The sequence below is a fragment of the Fusarium poae genome, chromosome 3 (genome assembly GCF_019609905.1).
Source record: "Fusarium poae strain DAOMC 252244 chromosome 3, whole genome shotgun sequence".
NCBI classification, from domain to species: Eukaryota; Fungi; Ascomycota; class Sordariomycetes; order Hypocreales; family Nectriaceae; genus Fusarium; species Fusarium poae.
The window spans coordinates 622043-640584 of NC_058401.1; the positions used below are offsets into that span (position 1 = coordinate 622043).

At 44.9% G+C, this 18542-nt stretch overlaps 6 protein-coding genes across 6 annotated transcripts; 1 reads left to right on the forward strand and 5 right to left on the reverse strand.

The window, feature by feature from the left end:
- Positions 1–212: 212 nt before the first annotated feature.
- Positions 213–1914, reverse strand: FPOAC1_007582 (uncharacterized protein; the record flags this gene model as incomplete). Its single annotated transcript, XM_044852034.1, has 3 exons — positions 213–588; positions 639–1683; positions 1731–1914. The coding sequence occupies 3 exons, from the start codon at positions 1912–1914 to the stop codon at positions 213–215; spliced, it is 1605 nt and encodes a 534-aa protein (XP_044704704.1).
- Positions 1915–3598: 1684 nt separating this feature from the next.
- On the reverse strand, positions 3599–5169 carry FPOAC1_007583 (uncharacterized protein; the record flags this gene model as incomplete). The annotated part of the gene is made up of 2 exons (XM_044852035.1): positions 3599–4965; positions 5016–5169. The coding sequence occupies 2 exons, from the start codon at positions 5167–5169 to the stop codon at positions 3599–3601; spliced, it is 1521 nt and encodes a 506-aa protein (XP_044704705.1).
- A 4786-nt stretch (positions 5170–9955) lies between these two features.
- FPOAC1_007584 (uncharacterized protein) lies at positions 9956–10813 on the forward strand (the record flags this gene model as incomplete). The annotated part of the gene is made up of 2 exons (XM_044852036.1): positions 9956–10314; positions 10369–10813. 2 exons carry the CDS (start codon positions 9956–9958, stop codon positions 10811–10813), a joined length of 804 nt encoding a protein of 267 aa, XP_044704706.1.
- A 357-nt stretch (positions 10814–11170) lies between these two features.
- On the reverse strand, positions 11171–12874 carry FPOAC1_007585 (uncharacterized protein; the record flags this gene model as incomplete). The annotated part of the gene is made up of 5 exons (XM_044852037.1): positions 11171–12058; positions 12113–12416; positions 12465–12620; positions 12670–12757; positions 12823–12874. 5 exons carry the CDS (start codon positions 12872–12874, stop codon positions 11171–11173), a joined length of 1488 nt encoding a protein of 495 aa, XP_044704707.1.
- Positions 12875–13918: 1044 nt separating this feature from the next.
- On the reverse strand, positions 13919–14863 carry FPOAC1_007586 (uncharacterized protein; the record flags this gene model as incomplete). The annotated part of the gene is made up of 1 exon (XM_044852038.1): positions 13919–14863. The coding sequence occupies one exon, from the start codon at positions 14861–14863 to the stop codon at positions 13919–13921; it is 945 nt and encodes a 314-aa protein (XP_044704708.1).
- A 1280-nt stretch (positions 14864–16143) lies between these two features.
- On the reverse strand, positions 16144–16566 carry FPOAC1_007587 (uncharacterized protein; the record flags this gene model as incomplete). The annotated part of the gene is made up of 1 exon (XM_044852039.1): positions 16144–16566. The coding sequence occupies one exon, from the start codon at positions 16564–16566 to the stop codon at positions 16144–16146; it is 423 nt and encodes a 140-aa protein (XP_044704709.1).
- Between the last annotated feature and the right edge of the window lie 1976 nt (positions 16567–18542).

The window sequence follows — 18542 nt, forward strand, 5'->3', positions numbered from 1 at the left end:
ACTGTGTCAGTTAAAATGAGATGCATGTAGCATATTCATCCAAGCCTAGTTGCCTATCATGCCCTCCTTCCCACATAAGTCAATGCACGTATGATGTTGAGTAAACACGAAACAAAACGGAATCAGTAATTCGACGATGCACACGTGTTGTCATTACTGCCACTCCTCCTACCAACTAGGTCGCTCACCTCAACTCTTCAAAGCATGACCATCTACTTCTGGCTTTCTAGTCTTTCGATTGTAGTTGCATGAGGGCCCTTCTCCTCCATGAGCATTCCTCTGTCCTTCATATCTGCACGGGCCACCTCTCCAACATCCACAGCATCATCGCCATCAAAGTACTGTGCAATTTCTTCCATGGGCGTATAGCGAGTTTCGATAAGGAAGAAGTAAATGATGTATACTTCGAATCCAAGGAACACGCAATAGACGCAGTAGTACTTCCAGCCCATGGCGTCAAGGGCGATACCGTTGATATACTGGTTGAAGAACAACGCGGCGGTAACACAGAAGTTAAGCCAAGTGAAGCCCTTTGCGCGAAGGCCGTATGGCAGGATTTCGGTGGTGTAATTGGCCATGAGACCAGACCTTTACCATGTTAGTATAAATATGTTGTCGTGGCCGATGGAGATACTTACTTCACATCGTAGAACAAACCGTAGATGAAGGTCAGAGCAACGAAAGCATATCCCAGAGCCTTGTTGGGGTCGATCTCATATCGAGCAGAAACGATGGTCCAGAAATTGAAGATAACACAAGTACCAATGGTCGAGGTCAGGTAAATAGGACGACGACCAAAGTAATCAATGAAGAAGGCAAAGGTGGTGTTGATTATAAGGCCCTGAGTCTTCATTCCGGCGTTGATGCCAAGCTGAGTCTCAGCCTTGGTGATACCCACAGCATCCATGATACCCTTGAGGTAGTAGGAGATTAGACCGTTGCCACTCCATTGACTGAAGAATCCAAGAGCAGTAATGAGACCAATTCTCTTGCGGTTCCCCTTGGTCTTCAGAAAATCGGCCCATCCAGTCTGTCCAATCTCCTTGTCGAGAGCAATGGCAGCCTTGATCTCACTAAACTCCAGTTGAACAAACTCGTCATCCACATCATCCTCAGCATGGTAGTGCGTAAGGACTCGAAGGGCCTCATCATGGCGATCTTTGCTGAGTAACCAACGCGGACTCTCAGGCATCCAGAAGATTCCAACAAGAATGACGACACTGCAAATCGACTGGAGAAGGCTGGGTAATCTCCAAGACCAATCGCTCTTGATCTGGAGAGTACCATAGGTGACCCAACTGGAAATGAAAGCACCAGAATGGTACGAAGCACCACTGAGTGTAACAAGGACAGCACGGTCTTGGGGATGCGCAATTTCCGCGATAAGAAGAGGAGCTGAGCCAAGTACGATACAATCGCCAAATCCGAGCAGAAGGCGGGCGGCGACGAACATGCCAAAGTTACGAGCACCGGACTGCAAGCCAACGGCAAGAAGCATGATGAGGCAGCCGATAATGACACCCATCTTTCGACCGAGGCGATCGATCATATAGGGAACACAGAAAAGACCGATGAGGGAACCAAGACTCATGGAAGCGTTGAATAGACCAAGTACGGAACCACGAGGGTGGTTGAAGTAGTCCTGCCAGTACGACAGAGTCTGAAGACCGTTCATCATAGACCCTAAAGTAATTAGAGAAAGTCACAAAGCGAGAAACTGCAGCACGTACCATCAAATCCATTGGCTGTATTGGTGAGAATCAAAATGACAATATAAAAATAAAGAGTCCGCATGTTACGTCTCTTCCACCATTTGAGGCGCTGAAATTCCTTTCCTGCGAAGAAGAAGTGGCCTTTCGTAGGCTTGGCTGGGATGACCTTTTGGGTCCGCTTGGGAGGGCGAAGAAGACCCATGTTGAGTGGCAGGGTTTCAAAAAAGATGAAGAATAATTATTAAAGAGGAGTCAACAAGATTGATACACCAGGGTCTTGGGAGCTGATGGGATGTCAACATAGAGATTTGGGAGGTGTAGATCCTTTTTATATTACTGAGCCGAGTCATATTGCAATATCACAGTTTCTTTCATTTAGCCTACCTTGTCGTGTCACACTAGCAAACATGCCTACCATGCATATTCGAACCGCGTCAAACATATGACAGAAAAGCATTCCGACAGATTCACTCAAAATTCGTTACAGAATCGGTTCAGTAATCTGTCAATCTCATTGCCGAGGTGCACTACCAGCCGTCCCAAACGCCCGTTTCCCCGCAAGACTTGCTTTAACCGAACTACGATGTGCGAAAACCCTCCCCATGGGGTTTGTCGTCTGGCCAATAACAGAGTCTGGAGTTTCCGGTTAATATGGGGATTGTCAAATTAAGCTCAACGACCAACATCCCGGATAATGAGAGACGTTTTCGTGTCGTTAGTAGTTCTTGTGGTGGATGAATGGCTAGGGTTAGGGGGGGAACTTGGCTCAATCAACGGCTAAATTACTAGCCTGGAAGCATGATCCCGAGAACCAACAGCTCGGTAAATCAGTCATGTAGCTCCTGACATTGATTGTCACGGCAGATCCGTTGCTTGGCATGTCACCTTAGGCAAAAGAGACAGAGCTTGATTCCATTGTGTTGAATTTTATCGTATTAAAAGCTATAGTATTAATTATAAGCTTTTTCCTTTCCTCTTTAGAACCTTCTTTAGTCTTTTAACTTTATAGGATTCTTAATATAATAAATTCTAATTTAATAAACTTTTTAATAATATTACCTTTATTAAATACCCTATAAATTATTAATAACTTATTTTCCTTATTAAAGATTATTCTAAAGATTAAAAAGTAACTTTATTTAAGGTATTTTACTTCTTAATATATTAATATTATCTTTTTCTTAAATATTATAAAAGGCTTTTAAAGCTTTTTTCTTTTTATATAATAAAAATTTAAACTTTAATTTATTAACTTAATAATTAATTATATAATTAAAAGTATTATAGCTAAAAATAATAAAAATAATAATCTAATTATTAATTATATTAATAATATTTTAATTTTAAATATTAATAAAAATATTATATTAAAAGTAAATATAGCTATTAAATAACTTTATTAAATATCTTTCTTTAAAAATAAAGTTAATTATAAAGATTAAGCTTTTATAAATAGTTCTTTAGTTTAATATATAGCTAAAGTTAATAAAGACTTTAAAGTTTATTATTTTATATAATAGTTTTATTAATATTAATATTAATATTAATAAAGAAATATTTAATAATTAACCTTTAGAAAGAATAAAAGCTTTTATAGTAATTATTATAATTTTAACTTTATAAATTATAATATATACCTTTAAATAGGACCTTTATTAGTATTTAAATTTAAAAATAGTATTTCTTATTATATTAATTTTTAATATATACTTTAGGATTTATACCTTAAAAAGCACTAAATAATAATAGAGCTTAATTCATTAGAGGACCGAAGATTTACGAAAAAGAAATAAATTGTCGGAATGGTTCCGTTCAATAGACAAACTCATTCCATCAGGCCATGTGTCTTGAGCTAGGTAACTAACATCTTGGCACTATTTATCCATCTATTCCACACTAAAATCGGTTAATTCCACGTTCCCTCCCTCGCCCAGAGCAAACACGCCGATCACGGGGCCTACAAAATCGGGGCCAGTCATATCGATCAAATCCAATGTCGCAACAGAGTGCCAATCTCCGCCGTCGGGCGCATAAGACAAGCGATATTCGTTCTCTGTGTACTCGATACGGAAGCGCAGACTCTCTATATCTTGACCGACAGAGTGGGTGGAAGTCTTTTTGATCTGCTTGGCGTTGTTGATAGCCTCGTATTTTATCGCCTTGTCTGAAGGGGAATAAAAGATTCGGACGTAGCGGTGTTCATCCTTATATGATGCAATTCCTGCTTTGATCGCACTCGACGGATCGATTTTCAACGTAGCCACGCTTTGGCCTTGGAGCACTCTTTGGCGTTTACCTACAAAGGTAGGTGACTGGTGAGTATGAGAGAGGTCAATGTCAGAAGCAGTCAGACTAATGCTGGACCCGCTAATATTGTAGTTGTTCAAATGCGCGTCTCGGATATAGAGGTAATCGACACCTTCTACAGCCGTGAGAGCCTGGGTTGCATCAGCCTTATCAAGCCTTGAAGTATCAACCTGTGCTTGAACCGAGTCAAGGCGAAGCCAGTCATCATCAGTCCACTTTGCAGTGGTAAGATGAGACTCTCGACCCATATTGTATCGTCCTTCCTTATCCCGACGAACACCGAGACAAACCCCCCACCACTGGCCATTCTCATCCTCAAAGACATCGCAATGTCCCGTATGGCGGATGTACATGTCGCTGCTAGCGGGAACCAAAATTGGGTTGTTAGGGCACGGTTCATAAGGTCCCCAGACGTGGCGAGATCTGGCCATGGTGATCATGTGGTCTTCGTGTGTTCCGCCTTCAGAAATCATCAAACAGTACCATCCGTTGCGCTTGTAGATGTGCGGTCCTTCGGGGTATACGCCACCAGTTCCTTCCCATAGGATCTTCTCCTCTGAGACCGCACGCCCTGTTTCGAGATCGACTTCGACTTGGGCGATCTTGGTCATTGGGCCTGGAGATTTAGATCCCTGGATATAGGTTTTTCCATCATCATCGAAGAGAATGCTAGGATCAATGCCGTCAAATTCGAATCTGACGAGATCACTCCATTGGCCCGACCAGATGTCCTTGGTTGACGAAATGAAATTTTCCAAAACATCTGCTTCTCCGAGGGTTCGCACGACGTTTGTACAAACGACGTAAAAGGTGCCATCACGATATCGAATCGTTGGTGCAAAGAGTCCGCCAGTCGCGAGCATTACCTCACCAATGCCAGGGAGGGGATTCACTTCCGTGGGCGACTTGGCTAAACTGATTTGTCCTGGTCTCGAAATGACATTTCCTGTACTTTGTCAATGTCCCTATCTGTGGTTACTTTTATTGATGTCGTACCGATTTGCTTCCACGACAAGAGATTCTTAGAAGCGTATACCGGAATTCCAGGAAACATATGAAATGTGGAATTCACGAGAAAATACCACTCGTCAACCTTGACGATGGAAGGGTCAGGCGAAAAGCCAGGAATAATGGGGTTGGATGGCGACATTATTGGTGCTTAGTCGCTACAGTTTGAGTTGTGTTGTGCTTTGACTCTTTTACGAAAATCTTCCGATGACAATTCAAGTTAAAGTGATAAGATGAATTTGGCTGATACTTAAAGCGTTGGAGGTTTGGTCTTGTATTGATCATTATCATTGTACAATGAATAAATTTGGAGGCTTGCATTTAGCCATCCAATCGCTGCTCTTAGAACACTTTATCCGCTAGGTTAAATGGACGTGAGGGGAAATTGGACAAGTGTTTATGATAATCTTGATAATGGAATGATCTGGTCTTGATCACACCAGAAAAATGATGCTAATGCCTCTTTTAACTAGGAAGATTAAATACAGGGCCTCTCTATACAACTTCATGGATAGGTTAAATCTGAACTATGGCATATATCCCTCTCAAACCGTGCTTTCTGATAATGTTGATCTGATGTACCAAACAGTCGCGCCATAATAAAGCGGAGACAAAAATACTTCTAATTTCTTCAGCCATGTACCTTGGAAGGCTGATCAATACTTCTGTCAACCGTTAGGCCAGTACTAGTCTTTCACTGACGCAATGTCAGTAGTATGTTAGTAACTATTTGCCAATCCTTACAAATAATGACTAAGAACACTGAAAAAAAGAGTGCAGCTGTGCAACTATTACTCAGTCAAGATTTCACATTCTACATTTCTATCAATGAGGACCTCTGTGTGTTTTGGTACAACTAATTATATTGACATCTTGTAGGGTAGCAGACTGGCCAGCATTCCACACTTGTAGCTCAGTCAAGTCATTAAACTCTCGTATCTTGACCAACCACAAGCTGTATGTATGTGACATACACTAAATTGCACGCGAAGCCTCTACCCAAGCCTCGATCCCCACCCAATAGATCTACTCGTTGGCTAGCCGGGAGGGGGTGCCAACTAAGCAAGCTTAGTTGGCCACAAAAGTATGAGACAAGGCGAAAAGTGTGAGACATCCCGGAAGATGCCCACTTGGCGTGATTTGCACCAAAATACCATTTTTTTCAATCAAATGACACTCAAATCTTGTCAAAATAGGCTCAAACTGATGAAAAGGCGTAGTTTGAAGCTTCTATTGATTTATTGGCTATTTCAGAGTGGGAGAAATGACTGCGACGGCTCTGGTGATGCTCTGGCAAGGGAAACAGCTTCCCTGCCAAAATGTGCCGTATATCTGTTTTCTTAGCCAATAAGGCTATCTTCTTGTGCCGTTCTTATTCCCCTGATGATATCACGAAGTGACTCATGAAGCTGCGTGTGGTGTTGATAGGGACAAGGAGTTGAGGGAAGTGTAGGTAGTGATGACTCAGAGTCAGGTGCACAGGGCGGCGATGAGGGCATCTCGACTTCGCTGCCGCCGGCGACTTCAATTACAGGAAGAATCTCGTCTTCTTCATCCATTTCCTCGTGCTCGTGTGCTTGTGTGAGGTTGAAAGTGACCGTATCATCACTGTGAGGGAGGCCGGTGAGATCAACGGCGCTGAGGGGCTTCGCGGCATACTGTGCCTTGCGGATAGCTTCACGCACATCATCAGGGAGTTGTGTATCTATCATATAGCCGTCAGTCTCTTCTTTCAGTGCTTGAGTCATTTGTGAACGCTGTGTATCCATAGATAAATAGTCATATTGCTTCCCTGTGTGCTCCAACCACTGCTTGAACTGCAGCCTCTTTGGTATGCCGTTGACGATAACTTCTTTATTCTCTCGCCACTCATCCTTGAGGCGGTTCATCTCCTTGATGATGACAGATCGTGTGAATCGTATACCCTGCTTATGTTGCTTCTTCTTATCGTCGGCGATAGCCTCCTCTTGTTGATCTCGCAGATCTTGCAGCGATACTGTAGGAATAAGGTCAGAGACGGTCTTTGCGCGGCGGCCTCGCTTTCTCTCGTGATACCGCTTTTCGATGCGAGTTCTTCGATCATCCACGTACTTTTGATAACATCCTCAAGCACCACAGCTTCATGAACGATGTTGCGAATGTGCCGGAGCCCTGCGAGCGTAGGAGAACTGAGGATATCGTGATATCGCTCGCCGATGGTCTCGGCGGTGCTGGAAGCGGCGTGAAATCGCATATCTGAGGGAAGAAGTGAGAAATGAGCAGGCGTGAAGGTCTTCTTCTTCTTGAGCTGCTTCCTGAGAAGATATTCTATGGCAGGTCGGTCTGTGGGAGGGTAGATGCCCGTTTTTGGAAGCCCGAGATGATGTGAGCGGCAGTGAAGCCTTCATTAAAGATCTCCTGATTTTGGTGAGAAAAGGGGCCTTTTTCGGTGAAGGCTGATTAAGAAGGCACATACCTGAAAAGCTCCTGCAAAGGCACGCCGGCCAAAGGTAAGATTTCCCTTCCGCAACGCCTCACGAAGCTTCTTCTGATGCGCTTCCTTCAGAGAATTGAAATACGCCTACATCCATTGGCTGGAGTATATGCGTTGAATGAGGCGGAAGAAATGCTACGAGAATATTGAACTTTATCATATATTCTCGTAATTCGAATGAGCCGTGGCCTGTGAAGCCGTCGATAACGAGCAGCCGCCATACAGCCTCATCATCAGGCCTCGCCGCGGGAGGCATATCGTGAGTAACCAAGCGGTTATTTGTATCCTGAAGGTGCTCATTACACCCAAACCACTCTTCAAAAATCAAGCTGACGTTTCTGTACAGTAGCAGATTTCTCCCACGAGCATCGGTTGAAGTGCTTCGCCCACTCGAGCGTTATCGCCGCACTTGAGAATGCCGAGTCTGACTGAGCGAAGCGCATATCAGGATCGCCTTCAATGAACGCCCACTCAAGCGTTGGCAACGACTTGAAGATCAGCCAGGGGGCGTTGTTGCGCCGGCTGCGTTGCCTGAGCCGATGACTGTGCAAGTCTCGCGATCTTGCGGAGAAAATACCTCTGTTGCTGACTTCTTCTTGGTGCGTACAACGAGGCATTCCATCTTATCTCGTAGCATTCCGACTCTAACTCCTGCTTCATCTGCATTCCAGGTCTCTGATGCACCGATATTGTACTTCGTCATCACATCGCTGAGGCGTTGGAACCACTCCTTCGTATCATCAACGCCGCCTTCCTCATATTCGGCACGCGAAGCTTCTCTCGACTTCAATATCGATTTCGCAAGCTCAGGATGATCATCGCGGAAGCGAGAGTACCACATCTTGCTCACAGGTCTCGCATCAGGATCACGGCGGCGCCGCAGAGTAAGTGCTGCATCTTCTATTTCCCACTTGGAGGCAGGCAGGCCTGACTTTTCCATCCAGATGATATAACACACGATAGCTTCTTCTTCCTCATCCGTGAGTTGCCGCGGGCGCCCCATCTTAGGATCGACAACATCCTCATAATCTACGGTATTCGCAGCCTCAAGTCTCTTGACGATGCGGCCGATAGATGCACGAGCAGAGCCGGCATATCGAGCTTCAGCAGCACGAAGAGTCAGTGGCTTCTTTCGGCGGCCGGCAGCATCACGATTGAGACCGCGGCGAAGTCGCTGGCGTGAAAGAACAACGGCCTGAGCAGCTCTCAGATTTGATTGTGAGGGCATAATTTTGATGGACGTGATATATGACTTTTTTACTGATTGATGTCCTAGAAATCATTGGTTTTGGCGGGCAAAAGTCATGATTTTGCGACAGCAGCCTGTGCGGGGTTGTCTCACACTTTTCGCCTTGTCTCATACTTTTGTGGCCAACTAAGCTTGCTTAGTTGGCACCCCCTCCCGGCTAGCCAACGAGTAATACAGATTATTCGTGAAACAAAGGGCCACATTGGAAAATTGCAACCAGTCGGTATAAACACGACCCCGCCTCATTGTTCTTGGACGAATCTTAGTCGGAGCTTAACATCTGGTTCCAGTTTTTGATTGTAGAAGAAAGGTAGCTCCAAGAGCCCTATCTGTCGTGACGAGGCTAGTTATCAGACTTTGAGAAATACCCGCATCAATGATTACACAAGACCAACTACGTCATGAAGAGATTAATCTCGTTGTTTCAATCCTTCAAACTAGATTGGTGATGATAAACGCATCGAATGGTACTTCATTTCAATGCTGACAGCCGTGGATCGTTAGCTACTACCTATTAAGCTTTGGTACTTGGAATCTGCCTTGCACTTGATGGCCCCCAGCGCTTGCATTGTAATAAGTCCTGCTTTGCTTTTATTCCTTCCCTCAAGTTACACTAAAATCCTTCTCACGTTTCAACTAAAAACGCTCTATTAGCCCTGACGTAGCATTGATCGCCCACACACCTCATTCTAATTGGTCAGAGTCTAGATCTATTGTGGCGCAGATGAAATCCTTCGATCCAGAATTGAAGCTTATCTAAATTAAGCTACTGTACGCAATTCATCTCATTGGTCTTTTTTTCGTCCCGATGCGCCTTGGGGGCCAATCTAAGCATGTTGCTACAGCAGGCTGAAGTTACGCATGAAATGGGTCGTGCAGAGTTGGAAATCCTGAGGTTGTTTCTGGAACACTCATTGGCCTGTTGAAGAATCCTACTCGTGTAGTGCATCCTTTTGTATTCCTTCTCATCGTGGCGTTGATTACTGGCTGCTTGAGGCTATGGAAAGATGTAACCAGACACAGACACGTTGATAATAAACCTCCCCGAGAGATATTTAAGAGGCTTCGATATCCATCGACAAACTCTTTTTCATCTTCTCAACAACAGTTTCCTCTCCAAACTCCAACTCTTACTCAACAAACTCTATTCTCCAATACCCAACTTCCCCTCTTCTACACACAATTGCGTCTTGGACCCTTTCAAACATGCACGCCATCACTCTTGCAACTGTCCTCGCCGGCGCCCTCAGCGTCGAAGCGTCCCCCCTTCAACATGCCAAGCGTGTCCTCATGGGTCGTCTCGATGATGGCGCCCACGAGATCGAGCACAAGTTCCAGCCCATGACCGACTTTGACACGGATGGCTGTTACTATACTTCAGCTATCGACAAAGACGGCAACACCAACCGTGGTTTGAGCCAGAAGGATGTATACTTCAAGGGACTTGCTGCTGACTGCCGCGACCCTAACCGACTGGAAAACAACAACGTTTACAGCCGACGCCGTTGCAACAATGGCTGGTGTGCTATCATGTACGAGTACTACTTTGAGAAGGACCAAATTGTGTAAGTATCCCTCTTATATACTCTCAATTTGCCGGAAACTAACATAGTTATCAGTTGGGGCACGATCGGAGGTGGTATCGGCAATGGACATACCCACGACTGGGAGAACATCGTCGTCTTCGTTCAAGGCGAGGATGTCAAGCGCGTCGCTCCTTCATGCCACGGCGACTATGAGCACGCCACCAACGAGCCTCGTCTCGATGGTCAGCGCGCCAAGGTTGTCTACCACAAGGATAGTGGCGAGACTCACTGCTGGCGAATGGCCAACGAGGCCGATGATCAGGTCGAGAACTACACTGGTCAGTGGTTTATCGGTAACTTGGTTGGCTGGGATAACTGGCCAGTTGTCAACGGTCGATCTCTCCGGGACTACCTCTATGACGCCTGGAACGGTGGTGTTGGACCCAAGTTCTGGGACACCGATAACAAGTTTACTGATAACTTGAGGAAGGCTGCTGGTGATGGTGTTCCTGGATTCGACCCTGCTGTTGATGAGTAGACCACTGTGTTTACTGGCAAGAGAAAATGTGTAGTTATACTTGTTGTACGTTCTGGCAACGATCTTTCTGTTTCTAGTTATCACGTTAGAGTTGCGATTCATTTTTATTTTTATTACTATCTTTGTTTTTCCATCTCATACTAGCCCAAGTGAACGGGACAAGGCTATGACTGTTCAGGCCTGTGATATCAGTACTGAAACCATTGAGGGGTGAGACATAAAATCGTTTTATAGCCTGAATCAGTTTATTACAATGTGCAATGGCAAGCAATACTGAAAGTCGACATGGCCAAATTAAATTGAAAGATTTTAATCTTGCTCTGTGGTTCTGTCCAAGATATAAATTGACCATTTGACTCAAATAAAAAGTAAAGGATCCTTCTTGGGAGTGTGAACTAAAGTCCACTCCGATTCATTGTACTCCAAACCCCGTCCTGCTTCATGCTTTTTGTCTTTACCCGGTACTGGATACTTCCTGACATGCTCTATAGCCCAAATGAGATCTTTTCCCAAGACTGGTGGTATCCTGCCATCACCGTGAAGTGTCCCCAAGCCTGCAATCTGGAAGAACCCATCTAACCATCTAAACGTCTCGCCATTGTCCCATTCAATCTCATGGAACTTGCGACCTTCTTGTATACAGCGACTCTCTCTATCACGTTCCCACTTCTCCTGTTCCTCTCTAGGAGGTAGAGGTATTGCGTTCCTGCCTGAGAACAGTCGTGCAATTGCTATGGCTTGGTATTCGAAGCTCCTGAAAGTAAGGACTCGTGGCATACCGACAACTGCCAAGTTGGGTATATCTTGGAAGAAGGTGTGCCAGTAGGTGTTGACAAGTTTTTTTTTCCTGTAGTCATATAAAGGGCGACCGTTTGTTTCAACATTCCAGAAAGGATAGGAAGGAAGATAGCCGGTACAATAAAGGACGTGGTCAACGTCAGTGAGCTCGCTGTCATCTTCGAATACAATTGTTCCATCCAGACGATACTCTTTAATAACTTTCTTCCATTCCACCCCTGCCGGTGGTTCGTCACCATCCAGTCTTCCACGCGATCGCCGTGATTGATACAGTGGAAGTTGGACAGCTTGCAGGAGATCGACAGCGATATCGTGACCCGAAGCCGAGTTTCCGATGACAAGCACCTTTTTGCCGGTGTATAGCCAGGGCGAGCGATAAAATTTCGAGTGTATCACTCTGCCCGGGAACTTTTCCACATATGCTTCCAAGCCTTGAACTTGGGGAACCTTAAGTAGTCAGTCTTTTGGTCATCATCACCATGTTCGATAATATGTGCTTACCCAAGGGACGGCATAATGCCCGTTTGCGAGAACAACGGCGTCAAAGTCCTCCTGCCACCATATATCCAGTCGTCGCAATGGGTCATACTTGCGCAGTGTCAGTCTCCATGAATGCAAACCATCCCTGGAGGTCGAAGGTAGCTGCGATATATCTTCCACTGTGGTGTTGAGAGACAGATATCCATCGGTCTTATGGACTGAGAAGTAGGACTCTATGTACTGACGAGGTACATAGTGTGGGACGAATGGCCCATACGAGAAGGGTATGTCAGAAAACGACATGGCAATTTGAGGAACATTTGTACTATTCTTAGTAAGTTGTCTGGGCTTTCAAGTTTTAGTAATGTCTTACGTTAGATTCTGATAGATTGGTGTGTGTGCATATCGCTCCTGCTGACTCGGGGCGGCTGTAGTAGGTAAGTTTTCTGGGATTGCGAGTGGTTTATCGATCTCTGTCGGTAGAGCTCCAGGCTGAGTGGTTGCGATACTTGGATCTGCATCATAAATCCTTCTACCTATTAGATTGCGCTGTTGGATACTGAACGGCACGTACGAACCAAGTGCCACCGGGTGTTTCCCTTCGCTCAAAGACGCGAATCCTATCAAAGTAGTTTTCGGCCTTGAGAGCAGCTGCTGTAATAGCGCCTACGAAACACACTTTGTCAACATCTGTATGTCATATGATGAGGTACAGATAATCAACTACTTACCAGCAGCTCCAGCCCCAACGATGGCAACGGATTTGATTTCGGACTTTCTCATTATGATTGGATGTCTGGGAACGTCTTTCTTTCCAATGATTTTGACTTCAGAGGATGTATATAATATCAAGATGACATTCGTTGGAAATCACAAATACAAATGCCTCACCTTATCACGCCATAGATTTGGATTATTAACCATACCTGTTCGTCATATGCGACGTTTATGTCACCATCATCAATCACGTGCAGCATCAGTGAAACAGATGAGTACCCAATAATAGGCAACTGAATGTTGTCAGACTATACTGCGGATTCAATTCTTCCAGGTGATATAAAAAACTAATTCGCTATCCTGGTTGTTCACCTCATAATTCATTATTTCTAAACAGACCCAAAGACATTTATAAGCATCTCAGTGGCTTAAGAAATTTCTATGCAGTGATTTCATGGTTTATCTTTTGGAAATAGCTTATCACTGTCGTGATGTGCGAACTTGATTGCCTCATGATTGATCTCCACCGCCTCAGCGCCTGTGACTGGTTCCCATTCCCCTACGAGGCCACTCCTCTCACACCAATATGGCCTTGTTCCTACATGCTGCACCAAAAGGTGGTATCATTATCGGCGACACTCCATTGTCTCAAAATCTCACGGCGTGCTCTATGGTCATGGTGAACGTGTGGGTTGCGATATTCCAATGTGATCTAGGGTTGCTGTTCTCAACGCATATCATCCTCACAAGATTTTCCATCCAATCAACACCATATCATTAATTACAATGGTTAATCCAAACGATTAATCTATCCTATATTTAATTACGGATGCACAGGTAACTATCACCAAGTATGAAAGAACATGCAGTTAAGGATAGGATCCTTGGCCCAAGAGTGAATATGTTACAGCTAGCTAAACTATAATAATAAATACAATGTAAAAGTAAAAGGCTTTCTTATCATGCATATCGAGATTGACGTGTTATCCGAGAAGCCAGTGATTGAGACTGTCAAAACAGCACGTCCTGCGTGAAACTTGCCAGTCTATCATGCCTGGCCTGGAATCAATTGCGTGAGTCTGGCTCCCAAGTTTCTACTAGGTTGTGTGCTTAGACGCGAGCAGAAACGTCACGAGCGTGGCGGCGGACATAAGGGGTAGAGTTGCAGCCGGAGTCGTTGTTGTTCTGGGGAGGCTGCTGGTTCTGGTTCTGGCTCTGGCCCTGCTCCTGTGACTCAGCAGCGGGAGCAGAAGACGAAGCACCACCCTCAACAACCTTTTCGACGTCACCAGAGGCACCATCAGCAGTACCACGGATGGTACCACCGGGAATGACATCAGGACCGGGGATAACGTCGTAAGCAGTGGAAGAGCCCCATAGGGAGAAGTTGACGGCAGGGTCGTCCTGCTTGTAAACGCCAGGAATCTTGACAGAGGTACCAGGGATGCTGGAGGCGCTGTTGCCAGAGACCTCAACCTGGGCACAGGCGTAGTAGAACTCAGCCTCACCACCGTGGGCACCGTGGAGGGCAATGTGCTCACCGCGAACAAGGTACTGTCCGTCGGGGAGAGTAGAAGGAATCTTGAAGTGAACAGAGTCCTCATCCCAAGAGCACCAAGAGGGACCACGGAGCTCCTCAGGGCTACCAGCCTTGCAGACAAGGGCCTGGTGAATCTTGTACCAGTCGAGGTCTGAGGGGTCGGCGGTGGCAGCGTTGTCGACCTTGGCAGCGTAGACCTGGATGGGACCAGGATGCTGCATACCGGTACCGCCAAAAGCCTGCTTGAGACCAATCTCGTCACCAGCCTTGACCTTGAAGACGTCGGCCGAGGCGGTGCTTCCCTTGTTGCAGGTGAAGTCCTTATCGTTGGGGGAGATGGAGCCGTCGGGAATACCCTTGAACTTGGTGGGCATGTAACCGTTCTGGTGCTTTCGGATGTACTGGTTGTCGGTTCCCTCCTGCTGGCTGCTGACGGTGAGCTTGTCGAAGGTGTAGTGGGCGCTGACGGCGGAAGCCAGGCCGAGAATAGCGGAAACATAGCTGGTGGTCTTCATATTGATCGGGTTTGGAGTGAAAGAAGAGAGTGGTAGTTGATCGCAAGCGATGTAAAATAACGATAGTGAGTTGATAAGAAAGAATGAAGTGAGACTAGCTCTTTGAAACGAATGAAATGGGCTGATGGATGAATGGATGATTAGAAACTCTTTGAGCGAGACCTCGAAAGATATTTATACAGAAACCATTTCTTATCGATCGATCCGACTCAAGAATGTCCGTCCGGTATTCTAACATCTTGTCTTGTCTTGTCATGTCTCAAGTTCCCTCCTACGATCCTACCATGACGGTACTAGGCGAGCCTTCAGCCTTTCCGGACATGTTACTTTCAGCAACCGAGAAAGGTTGCTATTGGTTCGTTTCTCTACGCTTACCCATTTTTGGTTCCGTTTCAAAACCTTTGAATATATTCCAGACGTTTAGTTTCTCTTGGCAGTTCAAATCCCTGCTGACCCTGGTTTCAGAGCGTTTCAACAACAGCCGTTTTTTCGAGGCCGGCCAATGAAATGCTTAGATTACGCTCAGTTCAACGGAAAATTTGGAAATATTTTACCGGTCCCAGCGCTTGTTATCTATCATTTTTGCTACTACACTCAGACTACTTACGGTGAGAGTGGCGGGTGTTTATTGCCACAAACAGACCATATTCATTTAGTTACAATGAAAGAGGCATATTATAACTCATTAGTTACTGTTGGCGGTAGAATTATGGATGGTGTACTTATCGGCTTCAAGTAATTGTCAGATGAGGCTCAGTAACTATTAATCGATGGAAGCAGTTTCTAGGCCTTGACTATCCTTGTCACTATCAATCAGCAGAACTCTGTTAAGGGGTGTAAGCGACCAGTGGAGCATAACGGTATTACTAGGTATGCCATAGGTGGAACATGTCTATCTTGGTCGAGTGTTAGTATTTGGTAAGAGGCAGGTATACTAGTCAACTAGCCATTGTCTAATATTGAGATCCCTAGATATACTAAGCAATGTGGGCCATTAAGTGGGAAGAAGATCTCAAAGTCCAAGACTGATTCAATTCCAGCTGATACTTAATTCTCTATTATATGTCCTAGTCATTCTGAAAGGGAAATAAACTAGAGAGATAGGTCGAGCCATCTTATTGTCAATAGAGATAAACACCAATTGAACATCCAACATCCACTGTTCAACAACCAACATTCACCATCCAATTCTAGCTCCAGTGTTGTACCTAATCCGATCCAATAGTGGGACTTTCCAACATGAACAAAGCTCGGTCCTTCTGCGCCGCCTTTCTCTGCTATCAGTTGTCGTCCGTCTTGGCAGGAGCAGCAGGCTCTGACGCAGTCGCCAATTCTGCATCAGGTACAGGAACCTCGCGCCAGTTACATCCAACTTCCTTCCAAGTCGACCTGAAGCAATCCCAGCCTCCACTACAACTGATCTTCTCGTCTGTGTCCATTCTAAGGCATCGCTTGTTGGATTGGTGACTGAACTTGAAGTGTGCTCGCTTGTTGGGCCAGTCCATGCAGAACTCGGTCATGCCTGGGACACCGGTGCCTCGACAACCTGCGCTGGCGTCGACTGAATAAGAAGCAAAGTCGGTAAAGAAGGTACCCTCTTTACTGTCACATCCGCCAAACAAGCAGTTCGTGCGGACTTCGAGGCGATCGGCTACCACGGAAGTGGCCATGGCGAGAAGAATTGAAGTGATATCGAAACGCATGTTGAAGATTTTTGGGAGCTTCTAAGTAAAACTTGTAGACTGAAAAGGTAGAGACTCAAAGCCCTTTGATAAAAGTTGAGGAGCTGTTGACTGGAGGCGAGAGAAGCAGTTTCTGATGTCCTGCTGAGACAGGTTTGAGAGTAGATGAACCTGCTTTTATATATCAAAGACATAGTCTGTCTTTTTCTTCCAACTTCTCCGATAGGCAAACGGTTCATTGTAGATACGAGCGGCGTAGTAGTGCACAGGTTCCACAGGCTCGCCTCGACTGAGTTCTTGCATATGGTATCACCTAGCTATACGATGTATATCGAATGACTTATTTGACATACATCGTATTGAAGCTTATAGTATTGGAAAAAAGGCCTCGAACGACTGAAAAAAAAACATATACTTTAGCCTGTTTTGAATATGCAAAGACATAACCTACCTATTATAGAATAGCCGTTTTCCCTACTCTGGTAGTAACCTGCCTAATCTAGAGATTCTGACAGTACACAGGGTTCAATAAATAACTCTAAATAAGAAGGTTATCTTCGTTTTACGTTTAGATAGCGTTTAGATAATAGATCCTATGTTATATACACTCAAAGCCCGTCCATTCCATATGAAGCAGTCTGTAAAGACTCTAGTGTAGTTATGCAGTAGAACACTTCGACCACATAGTAAAGTGGATTCCAGTTTAGCAGGAATTGAAACCGCTCAATCTTCTTGAGAATACAGAAATATTACCTTGGGGTAGTGGGCAGCTGATGGTTTTTTCTTTGGGCCTTTCCTATGATTATGTGGCTAATGATGAAATGATGAAATGAGAATCTCAAGAATTCTAATCTGATATCGAAGGAGAAGCAGTTATATTCAGAGACCTTTGCAGCCTTCTTCATTTCAAGACAAAGATCAGAAGGACCCTCTACAGATTATAGTATTTACCCGCCGCTATTGTCGGCAGATGATTTCACGAGCCTTGAACTCTTTTATCTGAGGTAGAAAGCGGTTAACTAGATAGCTGTGTTTGTTCAACCAAGCAGCCTTGCACGTGACAGAGAGCTCCACTACTATGTTTCCGCACTTGCTAGCGGGTGCTCTTATTGTCTTTTTCTTTTCCCTCGTTACTCAGTCTTTCCCCGTTGCTCAGTAAACATTATTTGAACGGCCTTCATCTTTTATCTACCGCCATGTCTATGCTAATCACTTTATCACTCTTGGCTAACATTTCTCAACCTACTCTCCGTATAATAGTGAACGGATAAAGACTCCCCACTCTGACGATCTCCCCGAACCCTGCATAGATGCACTCATGGCAATGGTGACGGGTGCCTAGTCCGACAGCTTAACACTTCACCACCGCCGATCAGGTTGCTGCCGATAGATAAATAAGCCTGTAGACCAAGTTACCAACCTTCTCCAGCTAGCGACACAGTTAATTTGAACAATAATTGCTCCAGCATGGATTTCATTAATTGGGCATCGGGTGAGTACTCAGCCTAAGTATATCTCTGTAGTTAGACTAACTTAGTTCTAACGTCTATTGTAATTCTCAGATTAATATGTTGTACTAACTGGCGTATACTGCAAGACAAACGAAAACATCATTGTTTACCCTCAAAAACTAAAACCATTGAATACTGATTGAGGAAGTTTCCTAGCTTATTATTGAGCCATCAGGCTAGCTAAAAGAGGTTACAGCTTGAAGATGCTAAGAAATCCGAAATGTGAGAGATTAAGTTTGGAATTGAACTAACTGAAATTCAGCTAGCCAAGTGCTCTGTCAAACTCCAACGTTGAGGCTGAGCAATTGAATGTTGTAGTTGATACCGATTCTGCCCGGGTCTCTGCTAATTCTATTATATTTCTAGTAACATGACGTAATGGCAGACATACATCAACTTCGAGTACAGCCGTCCGGTGAGAGGTTTGCGAAATGGGGCGACTCCGATTTCAGGCTGGCTCATTTATACATGACAACTAAAGACGGC